Here is a 15126-nt window from a genome sequence, read left to right on the forward strand (position 1 = left end):
TTTATATACTAGTCAAAAAGACTGATAGAAAATCATTTTTAAGAGGGAAAACACTAGAATCTTGATGCTGCACTGCCTTAAATGGCAGGAAGAAGTTTTGTTTTAATTTAATTTTATTTCCATTGATAAGATGAATCTATTGTTCACCTATGGGCACATTTATAACTTTAAATCCAGTAACAATTCAGCCAACCAATACAAGTTAACTCCTTTTAGTAACAAAATAAAACAAACACAAGAACAAAAAGCAAGCAAGCAAAAACCAACCTGCACTTCAAAAAAACCCAGATCCAAAAACAAGCCCATGCCATGCAATGAATCCTTCATAAACCATTTTTCTAGAATCCCTAATAGGGTAGACTTTAAGGTCTTCCTAAAGCCAGTACATGCTGATCATCTATATTATAAATCCCTAAGCTTGAGCTGCAGCAGCAGTAAAGCACAACTCAAAAGCTTGACTAAACTTCAGTCTGAGCTCAAGCTTGCCTCCTAGTCCTTACCACCTTTGCTTTGAATTCACATGGGTGATACAGACTGGAAATACAGGAAGTCTTTTTCTATTTTACCTTTACACTCCTGAACCCCACTTCCCATCTGTTTCTGTCATTAAAACCAAATACAGAACAAGAAAGTGATTCTTGGAAGGATTCCACTCACGAAAAGGAAGGAAATATAATACGTGCAACCTTAGTGTGGGTCTCTAGCTACGTTGTAGATGGGAAAGGACTGCTTATTTGGCTCAAAATAGTTTACTTGCCATCACACCCACATCTGCACCCCACACTGTGCTGCCCCCTCCTCCAACGTTGCTGGCCTGTTCTCCCCACCCCACCACAGACCCCCAAAGGATTATTGTCTTTCTACCTGTGAAACAAACAGTGTTACAGGCAGCTGACAGGATGCAGCAGCAGCACATGGCTGGGGGAAGGGGGCTATGGGGCTCCCATGGGCTACAAAGCTCTCTGCAGGGTGCTGTGTTCCTGCTCAGACACCAGGTGGCACTGCTCTACTTTATTTGTCCATCAATGTTTCCTTATAGTCTCTTTCCTACAGCCCAGTGTCACTCAAGGTCAGGGTTGCTTAAGGGTTTTGTTATTCTTTTTTTTTTTGTTTTAATTGACTGTTCATACTTTAGGGAAAGTTGGCAACTCTGGGAGCAGGGTAGGGGCTGCCTACTCCTAAATTGAATAGGTAGGCCACGACCTACACAGCATTCTTGGCTTCATGGAATATTTGACAATTTTTGACTGTGATTAAATAACAGGTGATTAACTAACCAGCCAACTAGCTAACCGTTTTTACTCAAATATAGGACAACCCTGAACATAAGACAACCCCACCAATAATTAGATTTTATATATGGAAAAAATTATAAACTTGTTATAATTTTCCAGATATAGAATCCAAGTATTGGAGGGTTGTCTTGAATCCTTCTCCCCTACTGCTGCAGCAGGGAAAGCAGGAGCTGAGGGGGAGGGGTCAAGTGGCCCTCTTGCCCTCTGCCTGTCCACTTCTTCCTCCTGAAGCCTTCCTGCCTCCCCACTCCCAGCTCCCCACAGCCCCTGTCCTCTTCCAAAACTCCCCCCAGGCTCTGCCTCTTTCCCCCAAACTCCCCAGTCTTTGCTTCTTCCCCTGACCTCCCCAGTCTCTATCCCTTCCCCTTTGCTCCCCCAAGTCTGCCCCTTCTTTCCTACCTCCCCAGTTTCTGCCTCTTCCTCTCCTCCCTTATTGTGTAAGATGCTGCTCAGGCTGCTCTGTCCCAGAGCATAGTGCATGGAAGTTAGCACTACTGAATGGCCAAGCAGGGGAAGGAATTTCCAAGTACTCTATAGGAGAGATCCCAGCCTAAGTCAGAGCTGAGCTGTACCTGATAGAAAGGGGGAGGGAAAGGGGTGAGTGGGGGGCAGAAGCTGCAGAGGGGAAGGGCAGGGCACTGCTGTGGGTCTCACTCTGGCTTTGACGGGGGCTCAGGGCCAGAGTCAGAGTTGCAGAAGCCACCTGCTCCTCCTCTCCCCTTCCCGCTTCATATGTTTATATAAGAGTAGGGGCTTTTTTCCCTCTGCTGATTGGAGGGGAAAACCTCATCTTATATTCAAGTAAACATGGTAATTTGAACAATCAAATGATCGGCTTCCAAATCCTATTTCTGATGCACAGTTCAGTGCTCTCTCCACCAGACAGTACAGATTCCAAAGTAGTCTGAATTGCTGGAGAAAGAGATTGTGGATGAAAGTAGAAAAAGATGAGTTTCAGGTGAAATGGAATTATAAAAATGGTGGCCAGTTTTGATTTTTAAACAAACTAAATCACATAACTGAATCAGCTGGAAGTAGAGACTGTGTGAAGGGACAAGTTTTAAATATGGGTCAACTTCAGCATTCACTGTCTGTTAAAACCTGAAGCATTTTTAAAGATTATTTATATAGTGAAATCAATTTTCATTGTGTTTTCTGTTCCCCCAACTACTTCCTAATCATCCTAATTTGAGCAGGTTATAAACAAATATTGCTGTATACAAAGGAGATGATCAAGTGGCAGGAATCATGCTAAGTTTTATGAGGCCTATGAAACCTGATTTCTCTAATAAAAGAAGCCCAGCTAGCCATTAAGATTGTGAATGTACTCCTACTCTGTTTAAAAAGTGTATAAAGCTATTTTTGCTACTGAGATGCTTCTATAATTCATGCAGCAACCTGAAATAAAGTACAGTATGAACTATCTACCTTGAGCACAGAGGAACATGTTTTACTAATGTTACAAAATAATGGCAAGATGCTACTGAGAAAAGAACTAAAAGTCAGTTTATAATAATAACCATGATAAAAAGATAAATATTTTCTTTAAGCTGAAAACAAAGAACAAAACAAAGACATGAATAATTGAAGTTTGCCAGAGGCATGGCTATTTCTCTCTTTACTAACTGTCGACTATCTAATTTAATTACAAGTATTAAACTCCATGCTGAGGTCAACCAGCCTCACTTCCTCCAATATTACACTTCAACCAGTGCTCATTAATGTGTCTACTGAATGGATTAGTATATCTGAAGATGTATGTGCAGAGGACGGGGGGACAGTCTAATGATAGCCAATTGTTCATTCCTAATAGGACACATGTTCAAAGCCTCAACTTATTATCACTAATATGGAATTTATTAAATTTTAAAGAAAAAATACCAATACAGAAAGCCATTTTTCCTTAACAGGGGTCTAAGAGAGCAGACTACTTATAAACATTTGTGTCAGCTCCAAAGAAGTATAACTAAAAGCACTAAAAAGTTACTAGGTTCTTAACATTTTAACTTTCTTTTAAAAGATAAATGTTTTAGGAGTATGCCTAACTAATATTTCTTACATAACTAAAAATATTAAACCTTGAAAAGGTAAAACAAGAGTGATGTTGTAGCCACGACGATCCAGAAATTATGTGAGAGGTGAGGATTTTTTAGGATGGTATCTTTTTTTGAACCAACTATGTAGTTGGAATAAAGTTGGACAAAGTTTCAAATGAAAAACATTTTTCCTCAGGTCCTTCACAAACTACTCTGAGAAGTTAATAGCTCATATCTAGAAGTCTCAAAGTACCAGAACACATCACTCATTCTGTGTAGAAATAAAAGATACATATCTCTTCTTGCCTTTTATTTTAATTATCTTGTATCACCATTCCTAGGACATGGGCAACAATTAAATGTACAAGTATGATATATATTTTCTGAGCCAAAATAACTGGTTGGTAAAAAAAATAATTTGTTAATAAGGCAATTTGCTCACACTAGTTGTCTTCAACAAGATGTCATCTGCTGGGAAGAATGAGCATTTTATGCTTTACAAAAAGGTAACAGGTTTTTTTTTGTTTGTTTTTTTAGGAATGAATTTCTGAAATATTCTGAGTTTGTTTTTTACCTACATGAAAAGGAGCTACTCAAGAACACTTACCTTTTTAGTTAGAGAGTCATCGGAATCAGAAGGCATTCTTGTTGAAACATGGAACATCACTTCCACTGTAGAGGTAGCAAAATATGGAGTGGTCAACCCAGTGCTTTTGTTTTTTTGCAGTCCTCCCATAAAACCACAATGGTTTGTGAGATTTACCTAAGAGCAAAACCGACACAACATTAAATATTAGGTAATAAACATATACTTTAAGAAAGCCTTTTAAAGCATTTTCAAATTAAGATACCACCACCCTTATCCACTGGTACTATCATGTTTATCTAAAAGATCTGAGGCTCCCTAATTAGAAAAAAAACTTATTAGAAAATAAACTAACTGCAAAGCAGGCACACTTTCTATATTCAATGGTATAATAGGTTGTACGATGAGTCCCAGGGATCCTGGTTTTTTGTTATAAAAACCAGAAATTCTCTGATAAAAAAACCCCAAATTGCATTTTTCTGCAATTAAAATGATACGCCACTAAATGTGAAGGTATTAGTTGAACACAATGTTCCATTGATATATTTACAATTTTAAAGCAATTTGGAAGCCTACCAGTGCCTCAATCATCATAATAAAATAAATTCTAAATACCTATCAACTTTGGCGTTTGATTTTGGGTTTTTATCATGGAAAATTAGAGCTTCCCTTGCTTCCCAGGATGTGGGTCTGCGACTGCCCATCCTGCTGCTCTGTGGTGCTGAGCAGCTCTGATATGCCAGTGCCCTGCCCCTGCCCATGCTATTCTCCCTTATTCCTGACCCACAGCCTTATGACCCTGCTGGTGCTCCTCACTCCCAACTTGCAGTCCCTCCTCCCCAGCCCCGCAGTATGTGAAGAAGGAAGTGGATATATGGGGAAGGGAGGGGAGACACAGGTGATACAGCAGTGGGGATACATGTCTCCCAAGATTTCTGCAACTACAGTGGGGCACGGGCTGCAGGTAGGCTGGACCAGTTCCACAGGAGCTGCCTCTGTGCTCATAGTGGGTGGGAACCAGTGTTGGAGGGAATGCTGCACTGTCTTGGCGAGGTGCAACAGTGGCAGCTGCAATAGCAGCAGCAGGGAGTTGTGCCCCCTGCAGCTGCTGGGAGGGCAAGAGGTGCCTCAGCTTGGTGGCCATGGTAGTGTGGCACTCCCTCCTGCACTGGGTCCCATGTGCTGGACCGTGGAGGCAGTTCTGTCAGAGCAGCCATAAAGTGCAGAAATCTGCACCCATGTGGGTGCAGAAATCTAGGGAGGCACAGGCCTCTCCCACCCCCCGGTCTGTCCCTCCCCCAGCACGTGGCCCCATTGCATGGCCTGTGCCCCTTCCCCCTCACCACAGACTTACCTGCAGAGAGCTGCAGGAGCTCTTCTCCACCACTGCCTGGCTGCCATGTGCATGTGTATTACACATGCATGTGGCACCCCCTGCCTGATTGCTCTCCGCAGTCCCAAACAGCCCCTTGCAGGCTGGAACTCTGCCAGCCTGCAAGGGGAAACCTATGATTTCCCATGTTTTTTTTTTTTTTTTTTTAAAGGGGAAAACCCATTATTTTCTCCTTGAAAAGAGAAAACCCATATTTTTCTCTGTCAAAGGAGAAAACCCGTGTTTTTCTGAAGTGAATGGAAAACCCGGATCTTTGATGATGACTATCATGAAGATTGGTAGGGAGAGCAAGGTCCAGTGGGCAGGGGGGGACCCCAAGAATGAAAGTTGTGGTTTGTAAAAATGCTAAGCCACCAAATAACTTGAGAATGCTTTTGAATTTTAACGAATTATTTCACAGTACATTGACTCATAAAAGGTGCTGCGAAAAACCTTTGCACCGAAGGGGGCATATTTTGGCTTGCCTTATTCCTTTCCATATACATTTTAAATATAGGAAATTTTTTTGGCCATAAAATATTGTTTTTTCACTGTAAAAATAGAAAATTGTGAAATTTGAAACTGTAACTGAAAACTTGCCAAAATTATGGTAAGTCTTAAATCTATCTGATGGAAGCAGAAACAATTTTACATCAAAAGAAGTTTAAAAACCATGAATAAGGGTAGACAGGTGTTCATTAGTACTACTATAAAGTGTCTTTGCACTTTGTAGCACTTCAAAAAGGTGGTGCTATGGGAGTATACAGGTGTTCAAACTCCCTGGCTGGAGAGCTACAATGTCACCTCAAAGGTGAGCTCTTTAGTCAGGGGGATGATAAGTTGCTGCTTGTGTCCCTGACTCCCAATGGAACCTGATCACTAGCAGCATGCCCTCTCCTAAACTGGGGAAGGTGGCAAGCTCTTAGTGATCAGCTATATAGCATACATGGCCCATGCAGCTGGAGCTCAGCTGGCTGGTGGAGCTTTGAAGGCTGGGGCTGCCTCTGGTTTCTGCCATTCATCTACATAGGCTGCCTGGGCTTTGTCACCCAGACAGTTGTGCAGCCTGTGTGGCCAAGAGCTGAAGTTCTGATGGCTGTGACAGCAGCAGCCACTGACTTCTGAAGAAGTGGTGGTAGCAGGATCCCAAGTGGGGCTCCTTTACAAGCTTGCTGCTAGGCAGGCTACTAGGGAACCAGCCACTCTCATTTTGTCTACCCCACTTCAAGGGGGGGAAAGGTAAACAGAGAACTGTAGGATGCTGGGCGTTCTACAAACCCCTGTAAATGCTATTCACAGTGCTACATATATAGTACTATAAAACGTGGACCTACCAAGAAGCTCCTTGTTGAAAGAAGTAACATTTTGTAGTGCTTTTGCCATATTTGTAGTATTACAAATACCTAAGTGGCTATTTGCTTGCTTTTTGTAGCACTACCAAGGCATATTTAGTGCTAGAAATGTAACACCTGCCCATAGCTTAAGTCTAACACCTTATTTCAGTTTTGCAGCAATATTTTTACAACATTAAATCAAAAAGACTTGAACATATTTGATCCCATCCTGGGCATTAGTGTAATTGGCATTATACCGACAGTAAATTCAGTTGCATGCCAAAGAAATAAAATACCTGATACACTGTCAGGGAAAATAAATCCAGATTCACATGGCATTTTAGTTTTTTAATACTAACAGAAATATCATGTTACAAAAAAACCATATAGCTTAATTTCTGAATTTTGAAAGAGCAGGAATGAAAACAGAGGGAGAAGGGGGTGGAGACGAGGGAAGATCGGGGTCAGAGAGAGAGAGACAGCAATATCTGTATTTGTGATGGGATCAGCAGCAGCTTCCTTTCCTCCCTCTAGGTAACTGAAGCAATCACCATCAATACTTCTGTACAAGCTCCTCTGTTCTGCCAAGAGTGAAAAAGATAGTACAGGCTCTCAAAAGTGACAAGAAGAATAGTTTGTGTGGCAACCCTTCTGCCAAATGTAATACTAGTACTTTCCACATTCCTGTGGGACAGGTCTGTGACTGAAATTTCCTTCCATTCGTGACAGTGGAAGTCAATCCTGGCCAGCCAGAGAAGGAATGTGTTTAATTCAACAAAAATGTTTTTGACTATGGGAGAGTCTGTATAACAAAATTATGTTTAAACAGCGATCTAACAGTGATCATGGTAATCAGACGGTGACTATATCATACTATCCACTTCTGAAAGGTAGGCACGTGGGGATGAACAGGCATGTGTGTTGCGTTGTTCGGCAGTCCCTCACAGTTAAGGATGACAGTCTTTCACAACTGTTTTTATTGGGTCCGAAGCTGGCTGACAAAGCCCATCTGGGATTGACACACTTTCCTGCAACTCAGGTATGTGTTTCCATGTGGTGTAGGTGGCTCCCAATTCTTGATTTGATCCATGACATGCTGTTTCTGTCATCCTTACTTTTACATCTCCTGTTGTCATCATAAGGTTTCAAAATACTGAGATCCTTGCAACAGACTCTTTCTACGTTTGGGGTAGTCCTAGGCTACAGTCTCCTAGAAGTTGATGCCAATGTTGCATTTTTTCAAATTGGCCTTGAGGACATCCTTTGAAGAGCTTTCCCTACCCTCCTGTAGAGCATATGCCTTGACTGAGCTGAGAGAATAAAACTTGCTTTAGGAGTCTTGGAGTTGGACATCTGGATGATGTGGCTGGCCCAGCAAGTTGATGTTAGATGATCATAACCTCAGTGCTTGTGGTGGTTGCTTGAGAGAGGACACTAATGTTGGTGCATCTATCTTCCCACTGGATTTGAAGAATCTTCCTTGGGCAGAGTTGATGGTACTTCTCCAACTACTTGAGGTGTCTCCTGTATGCTGTCCACGCTTCAGCTCTGTACAGTAAGGTGGGGATTATAATGGGATAATAAACCATATGCTTGGTTTTGAATCTGATGTCACAATCTTTGAACACCCATTTCCTCAGGCATCCATCAAAGGCTGCATTTGCACATTTAAGGCAATATTGGATTTCTTCGCTGATGTCAGCCTTTTGCAAGAGTTGGCTTCCAAAGTATGGGAAATACTTGGCGTTCTCCAGTCTCACCATGAATCTGTATTACTGGTCCTGGGGACTGCTCATTAAGAGCCCGTTGATAGGATCTTAGTCTTCTGAATGTTAAGCATCACTCCCATTTTCTTGTATGCCTCATAGAATCGTATAAAATTAGGGTTGGAAGGGACCTCAGGAGGTCATCTAGTTCAACCCCCTGCTCAAAGCAAGACCTTCCCTGACTAGGTCATCCCAGCCAAGGCTTTGTCTATCTGGGTCTTAAAAACCTCTAAGGATGGAGACTCTGGGTAACCTGTTCCAGTATTTTACTACCCTCCTAGTGACAAAGTTATTCCTAATATCTAACCTAAACTTCCCTTGCTGCAACTTGAGACCATTGCTCCATGTTCCCTTATCTACCACCACTAAGAACAGTCTAGCTCCATCCTCTTTGGAAGCAACCTTCAGGTAGTTGAAGACTGCTATTAAATCCCCCCTCAGACTTCTTTACATAAGTCCAGTTCTCTCAGCCTCTCCTTAGAAGTCATGTGTCCCAGCTCCCTAACCATTTCAGCTGCCCTCTGCTGGACTCCCTCCAATTTGTACATATCCTTTCTCTAGTGGGGGTCCCAAAACTGGACACAGTACTCCAGATGTCATCTCACCAGTGCCAAATAGAGGAGAAGAATCACTTCCCTTGATCTGCTGGCAATACTCCTAATGTAGCCTACTATGCCATTCACCTTCTCAACAAGCACACTGTTGGCTTATATTCAGCTTACTGACCACTGTAACCCCCAGCTCCTTTTCTGCCACGTAAAAGTTCTGCCTTGGTAAAGACACTGACGATTGCCTAAAGGTCTGCTTCTGAGTGAGAATAGGTTGCAGCAACATCTGGAGCTCGATGATTGAAATCAGGGTAATCTTGGTTTTGGCTTGGAGCCAGCTGAGATTAAATCAGGGGTGGGCAATTATTTTGGGCGGAGGGTTGCTTACTGAGTTTTGGCAAGCTGTCAAGGGCTGCATAGGTAGTCTTGCCCCTTGACAGGTGCCCCATCCCCTGGTCAGCATCTTGGGGCCGGAAATCCTGCCCCTAATCTCTGACCTTTGCGACAGGAAGTACTCCTTTGGAGAAGAGAATTTGCCATCTTAGAGGAAAAAAATCAAATTACATACTTAAAACCAAACAACCATAATAATATATTTTAATTTAACTAAAAAAATATTTTTGTCTTGATTTGTGTGTGCTTGTGGTGTATACGCAGAAGTGACTGCATACAGGGGTTTGTGGGGATATGTGTGTGGGTATGGAAGTGGGTATGGGAGCCATGTGGCTCAGAGTGGTCGGTGGGCATGAAGGAAAGTGGGGAAAGTGGCGGGGGGGGGAGCGGAAGTGAGCAGGAGTGTGGCGTCTGCACCTATGTCCCGGGGCCAGCGCTGATGGGGCCCAGAGCGGGAAGGTAGGAGCACGAGGCAAAGGCTGGCAGGGGTCTGTGGAGCTGGGCTGGGTTGCACCAGCAGGGAGAGGGGGAGCCAGCCTGGCTCCATAGAGCCCCTGCTGGCTGGGACCCCATGCTTCTGCTGCCCGGTGCCTGCTCACTTCAGCCCCATGCAGCCCCGACCCCAAGTGCTCGCCTGCAGGGAATGAGCTAGTGCTCAGCACGGGGGAAAAGCAGCCCCGCCTCCCTGTGGCTGGCACCCGGTGCTGCAGCCACTCGCAGCCTGCACAGGGCTGTCCTGCCTCTCCACCCCATCATGGGGCAGCAGTGGCAACGGAGAGCAGGCACAGGCAGCCCCACATGGGTTCTGAGTGGCTGCAGCAGAGGATGCTGGCCATGGGATGGGGGACTGGCTGCTTTTCCCCTGTGCTTGGAACCAGTTTGTTCCCTGCCGCCGCTGCTAACCTGGGCCCCGTGCTGGCTCTGGGCTTGCCTGTTGGGGCTGAGCTGTGGCAGCAGCAGCTGGGCAAAAGCTGCTGCTTGGTGCAAAGGAAAGCGGCCCCCTTGCTTGCCGCTGCTAGACAGTGTTTGCTGCAACTGCTTGCCCAGAGCTCGTGCTGCACTAGGCTGTGGTGCGGCTGCTTCACCACCGCCTCTGTGCTGCCCAGTGTGGCAGCAGTGGCCATGTGGAGCAGCTGCTGGGCAGCACAGAGGCATCAGTGAAGCAGCTGCATCATAGCCTAGTGTGGCACAAGCTCCAGGCAGGCAGCCACAGCAAACACTGGCTGCTGGTGGCGAGCCGGATGTGGGGGCACTTTCCTCTGTGCTGAGCAGCAGTTTCTGGGGAACAAATAGAGGAGGCTCAGCATGGGGGAAAAGTGGCCACTGCCCCTTCCCATGGCCGGTGCCCCATGCTGCATCCACTTGTAGCCTGCACGGGGCTGTCCTGCTTCTCTGCCCCATCATTGCCATCCTGTGGCAATGGAGAACAGGCACAGGCAGCCCCACGTGGGCCGCAAGCAGCTGCAGCACAGGGCACCAGCCACAGGGGGGGTGGGATGCTTTTCCCACATGCTGAGCACCAGCTTGTTCCCTATGGGCAAGTGTGGGCTGAGCTGGGTTGGGGCTGTGCAGGGGCACTGTGAGTAAGCAGGTGTGTGGGAGCTAGCAGCAGCCAGGTGGGAGTGCGGGGTCTGCACTGGTGACCTGGGGCCAGTGCTGGTGGGGCCCAGAGCAGGGCGGCAGGAGCACCAGGTCTTGGCCAACAGCGGTTCTATGGAGCTGGGTTGGCTCCCCCCTCCCCCTGTTGGTGCAGCCCAGACTGGATCCACAGACCCCTGCCAGCCCATGCCCCGTGCTCCTACTGCCTTGCTCTGGGCCCCACTGGCCCCAAGATGTTGGTACAGGCCCTGCGCTCCTGCTTGCTTCCACTCTCCCCACCCCCGCTGCCTCTTCCCCGCCCACCCGCTGGCTCCCAGCTACTTGACTAGACCATGGCGCTCAGCAGGAGCTGGCTGGCCCCAAGGACTGGGGTGATCACTGTGGTCCTCCCCTGCCTCCCTCGCCTCCCCTTATTACTGGAATTTCCTGCACCAATGTAGCCACGAACAGCCATGGTCCCAGGCCAGAGGTATTTGCTAGGCTGGGGCATCTGGCTGGGGAGGCAGGGCTGGGTGGGCCCTGTTGTTCCAGAAGCCTGTTGGGGCTATTTCTTGGTCCTACTGTCCCTGGATCCTGTCATCCTGTGGCAAATTTTTTAGGGGCTCTGTGGGTCTGATAGAACGGCTTGGTGGGCTGCATTCCGCCCATGGGCCATATTTTGTCCACCCCTGGGTTAAACAGTTTACCATTCATTTAGTAGTTTAGCTCCACTCTCACTGGAAAGTTGTTCGTAGTCGGATGTAGCATCTCAATAAGGAATACCGAGAAGAGTGTTGGAGTGATGATGCAGCCTTGCTTAACTCCTGTCTTAACCTCAAAGGGAGCTGTGATAGATCTGTAATTGAGAACCACCACTCTCATACCATCATGGAGCAGGGAAAGAATGGTGATGAATTTTGGTGGGCATCCATACTTCAAAAGGATCCCCTACAGATCCTCTTGGTTGAGAGTCAAAGCCTTTTGTGAGGTCAAAGGAGGCCACAGAGAGGCATATACAGTAAACACTCTGTTATCCGGCACCCCCCCAGGAATAGGGGACGCCGGATAATCAAATGTGCACCGTCTGGTGCACTCCCCAGCATCTGTGTACCGGGGGACAGGGAGGGGGTCCTGCACAGGTTGGTTTGCCCCAGGCCATGGACCAAAGAAGTTATGAAGAAGAACTCGGCTTGTGGCAGCAAAACCGGAAGTGGAACTTCCAGTTTTGCTTTCTCCGGTCCCTTGGGTGCCGGTTAGTGGAGCTTTCCAGCTGATAAAGTACTGGATAACACAGCTTTTGCTGTATTGTTCCTGATATGTTTTCTGCAGCTGGCAAGCAGCAAAGTTCATGTCAGTTGTACCTCTTGAGGCCCTAAATCCATGCTTAGATTCTAGGAGGAGCTCTTCAACAAGTGGGAAGAGATCGTTCATGAGGGTTCTAGCAGTAATCTTTCCTGCAGTGGACAGCAAAACAATCCTTCTCTAATTTCCACAGTTGGACTTCTCTCCTTTCTTGAAGACTGTCAAAATCATGGCATCCCTGAGGTCATTTTTGACTTGCTCACCATTCCAAATCCTTAAGATGAGGGCACAGAGCCGTGCTGTGAGCTTCTCCCCCCTCTGCTTGAAGATTTTGATGGGGATTCCATCAGCTCCAGATGCCTTGTTGTTCTTCATTTGTTTGGTGGCTTTCCTCACCTTGTCCAGTGTTGGAGGGATTCCAAGATTGTTGCTGATATGTGTTCTCAACTTCAGCTCACAACATCAGAGACAGAGTCTTGATCAAGAAGGTGTTCAAAATGCACCTTCCAATGGGCACTGATGGTTCTTCTTTCCTTGATCAGGTCTCCTCCCATCCTTAGGTTTCAAGGGGGTTGGGCCCCTGAGTGCTTGGATCATAGATGGCTTTGGTGGCACTGAAATATTCACGCATATTATGGATGTCAGCAAGATGTTGAATCTCCTTTGCCTTGTCTTTCCACCATCTGTTCTTCATATCAGAGGTCCTCCTTTGGACCTCTGCCTTGGCTTGTTGGAGATTCAATTTCTTTTGCTTGGAGTTGATGTCATTCTGCCATGCACAAAAGGCCTTGTGCTTGCGGTTTATCTACTCTTGGATCTCCCAGCTATTCTCATCAACCCAATCTTGATGTTTTCTAGTAAAGAATTCGAGTGTCTCTTCACAGGCGCTGACGATGGTGGACTTGAAGGCACCCCAAATGCTGCTGACATTCTCCCACTGCTGTTGATCAGAATTTGTCAGTTTTTTGCTGAGGTGCTTGTGGAAGAGGTCTTGCTTGATTGGGTCTTTGAGTCCTCTGACATCTGAGCAGGCAAGTGTGTATTGTAAGCAGGAAGAAAAGGGAAGAAAACAGCAGCTTTCCAAAACTTTCGGCGCTGCAATTTCAGCAACGTGCAGAACTTCAACTGGAGTTAACACAATACAAGCCTACAGAGCAATACAGACGCAGCCTGGTCAGTGTATGAAAAGCTGGAAAAAGATGGCTTTATTTCACAGTAAAGAACTGCCTCTGCTTATGTAGAAGTTTCCATACTTAACCTATGCAAAGTAAGAAATGTTTTGTTGCATCAACAGCTAATCTACATAGTATCACTGAGAATTAAAACCAGAATTTCTTTTTGTATCCTCAAGGGTAGTCACTGACAATGTTTTGCAGTGGGGTGCTGCTTTAACACAGATTAGATCTGAGCACAGACTGCTTCCAGCCTAGCGTGTTGCCCCCTGCTTTTCCCTGATGTCTGGGCAAAGCTTCCACTGCTGAAACACCACAGAAGCCCTCCCACTCCTTAAGATGGATTTGGCTTGTGGGCCGGGTCATAGGTTGCCAACCCCTGCCCTAGGGTGTTTCAGTAGTTGTCAACTGTAATCAACAAATAAGAAGAAAGAGAAAAATAAGACTCATATTTTCAGAATGGATCTGCATGCATCTCTTTCATTAAACACTAAACTCAGAAAGCATAAAATAAGCTTTAAAATGGATACCTCCCAACCAAGGCCTGCTACAAAATCTTCATAGGCTTGGCTCCCTCCAGTATTTGTGAGGATGGAGTGTTTATCTTCTTGGCCCTCAGCAACATAAAATACTGCAATCTTGTGAGTCTCTCGGCTGTAAAATGCAGGAGCAGCATTACATAACTGTCCATTTCAGACTTTTAATATGGAATTAGAATAGGCAAGCAATGCATACAAACAATGGCTAGCGTTTAAAATTTTAAAAAGCTAGTGAAAATACAGTATAATAACAAACTCTCTCTCTCTCTGTTTTTTATCTTTCATGTTTCCTTGCTTTCATCCTTTACATTATTTTGCTCGTACATTCTGTTTTACGATTCACCAACAGCAATTGCCACCTGTGAGATCAGCAGTAACAGATGGTACAATAGAGTAATCAAAAAGTTAATGGAGAAGTTTTTAGTTGGGGACCTCAAAAAAGTAAAACCTATGATATGGATATTATTTTCATTACCAAGAGGTGCTTTAATTATTCTTTAACAGTTGTATGTATAATACCTTGCAAGTGATCTAATAAAAGTGTCTCATAAAGATTAATTTAATAACCACAAGTAATGTGAGGGGTTTTTTTGTGCATCTCTAGTTTAAAAACAGCTGGATAAAAAGCTGCACAACTGAAAAGTGTTTCTAACTGTCATTTCACTAATTTTACAAGCATCTGAAGAGCTGTCGATTTTAAGGACAACAGCCAAACGGTAGACTAGCTTGTTAATTATACATTTTCTGCTTCACTTTTAATGGAATTAATTTTGTATTTATAAAAAACAACCACCCTTCCAACAGAGAGAAAGAAAGCACTAAAGTCTAACAGAACCTCTAAAACTTCCACTTATCCATTTCTGATGCTAGTCTGCTGATGGAAATAAACAGAAAGGCTTTACAAAAAAAGGCCACATGATAAAAGATGGTATTTCTCTATGATAGTCACCTCTGAAAATCTACATTCATGTATTTAAAAGCCCCTAGAGATTATACTTTTATATCGATTTTTAAAGAATTTGATAAAACAGACAAACTACCACCACTTGGTTGGAAAAGCGGCTTGTAGTGAGCACAAAGTGAAGGTGAGGGTCAGTGCAGTAGCAAGGGGGTGGGCAGCAGGGTGTCTGCCTTGGGTGCTGAAACAAAGGGGCACCAACAGGTGTTGCCCAGCTGGGGTGGGGCATGGGATGGAGCTGCAAGCC

At 45.1% G+C, this 15126-nt stretch overlaps 1 protein-coding gene across 5 annotated transcripts in view; it reads right to left on the reverse strand.

Annotated features, from left to right (window-relative positions):
* Positions 1-15126, reverse strand: part of RALGAPA1 (Ral GTPase activating protein catalytic alpha subunit 1) — a 205992-nt gene that overhangs the window by 48989 nt on the left and 141877 nt on the right. For all 5 annotated transcript variants that reach the window (XM_019551375.1, XM_019551376.1, XM_019551378.1 and 2 more), the window contains 2 exons: positions 13913-14036; positions 3939-4094 (listed from right to left, as the gene is read on the reverse strand). In XM_019551375.1, coding sequence (XP_019406920.1) covers positions 3939-4094; positions 13913-14036 — 280 coding nt within the window. The remainder of the gene's footprint in view (positions 1-3938; positions 4095-13912; positions 14037-15126) is intronic.

Source organism: Crocodylus porosus, unplaced genomic scaffold, assembly GCF_001723895.1.
Source record: "Crocodylus porosus isolate Cpor-Errol unplaced genomic scaffold, CroPor_comp1, whole genome shotgun sequence".
Lineage (NCBI taxonomy): Eukaryota > Metazoa > Chordata > Crocodylia > Crocodylidae > Crocodylus > Crocodylus porosus.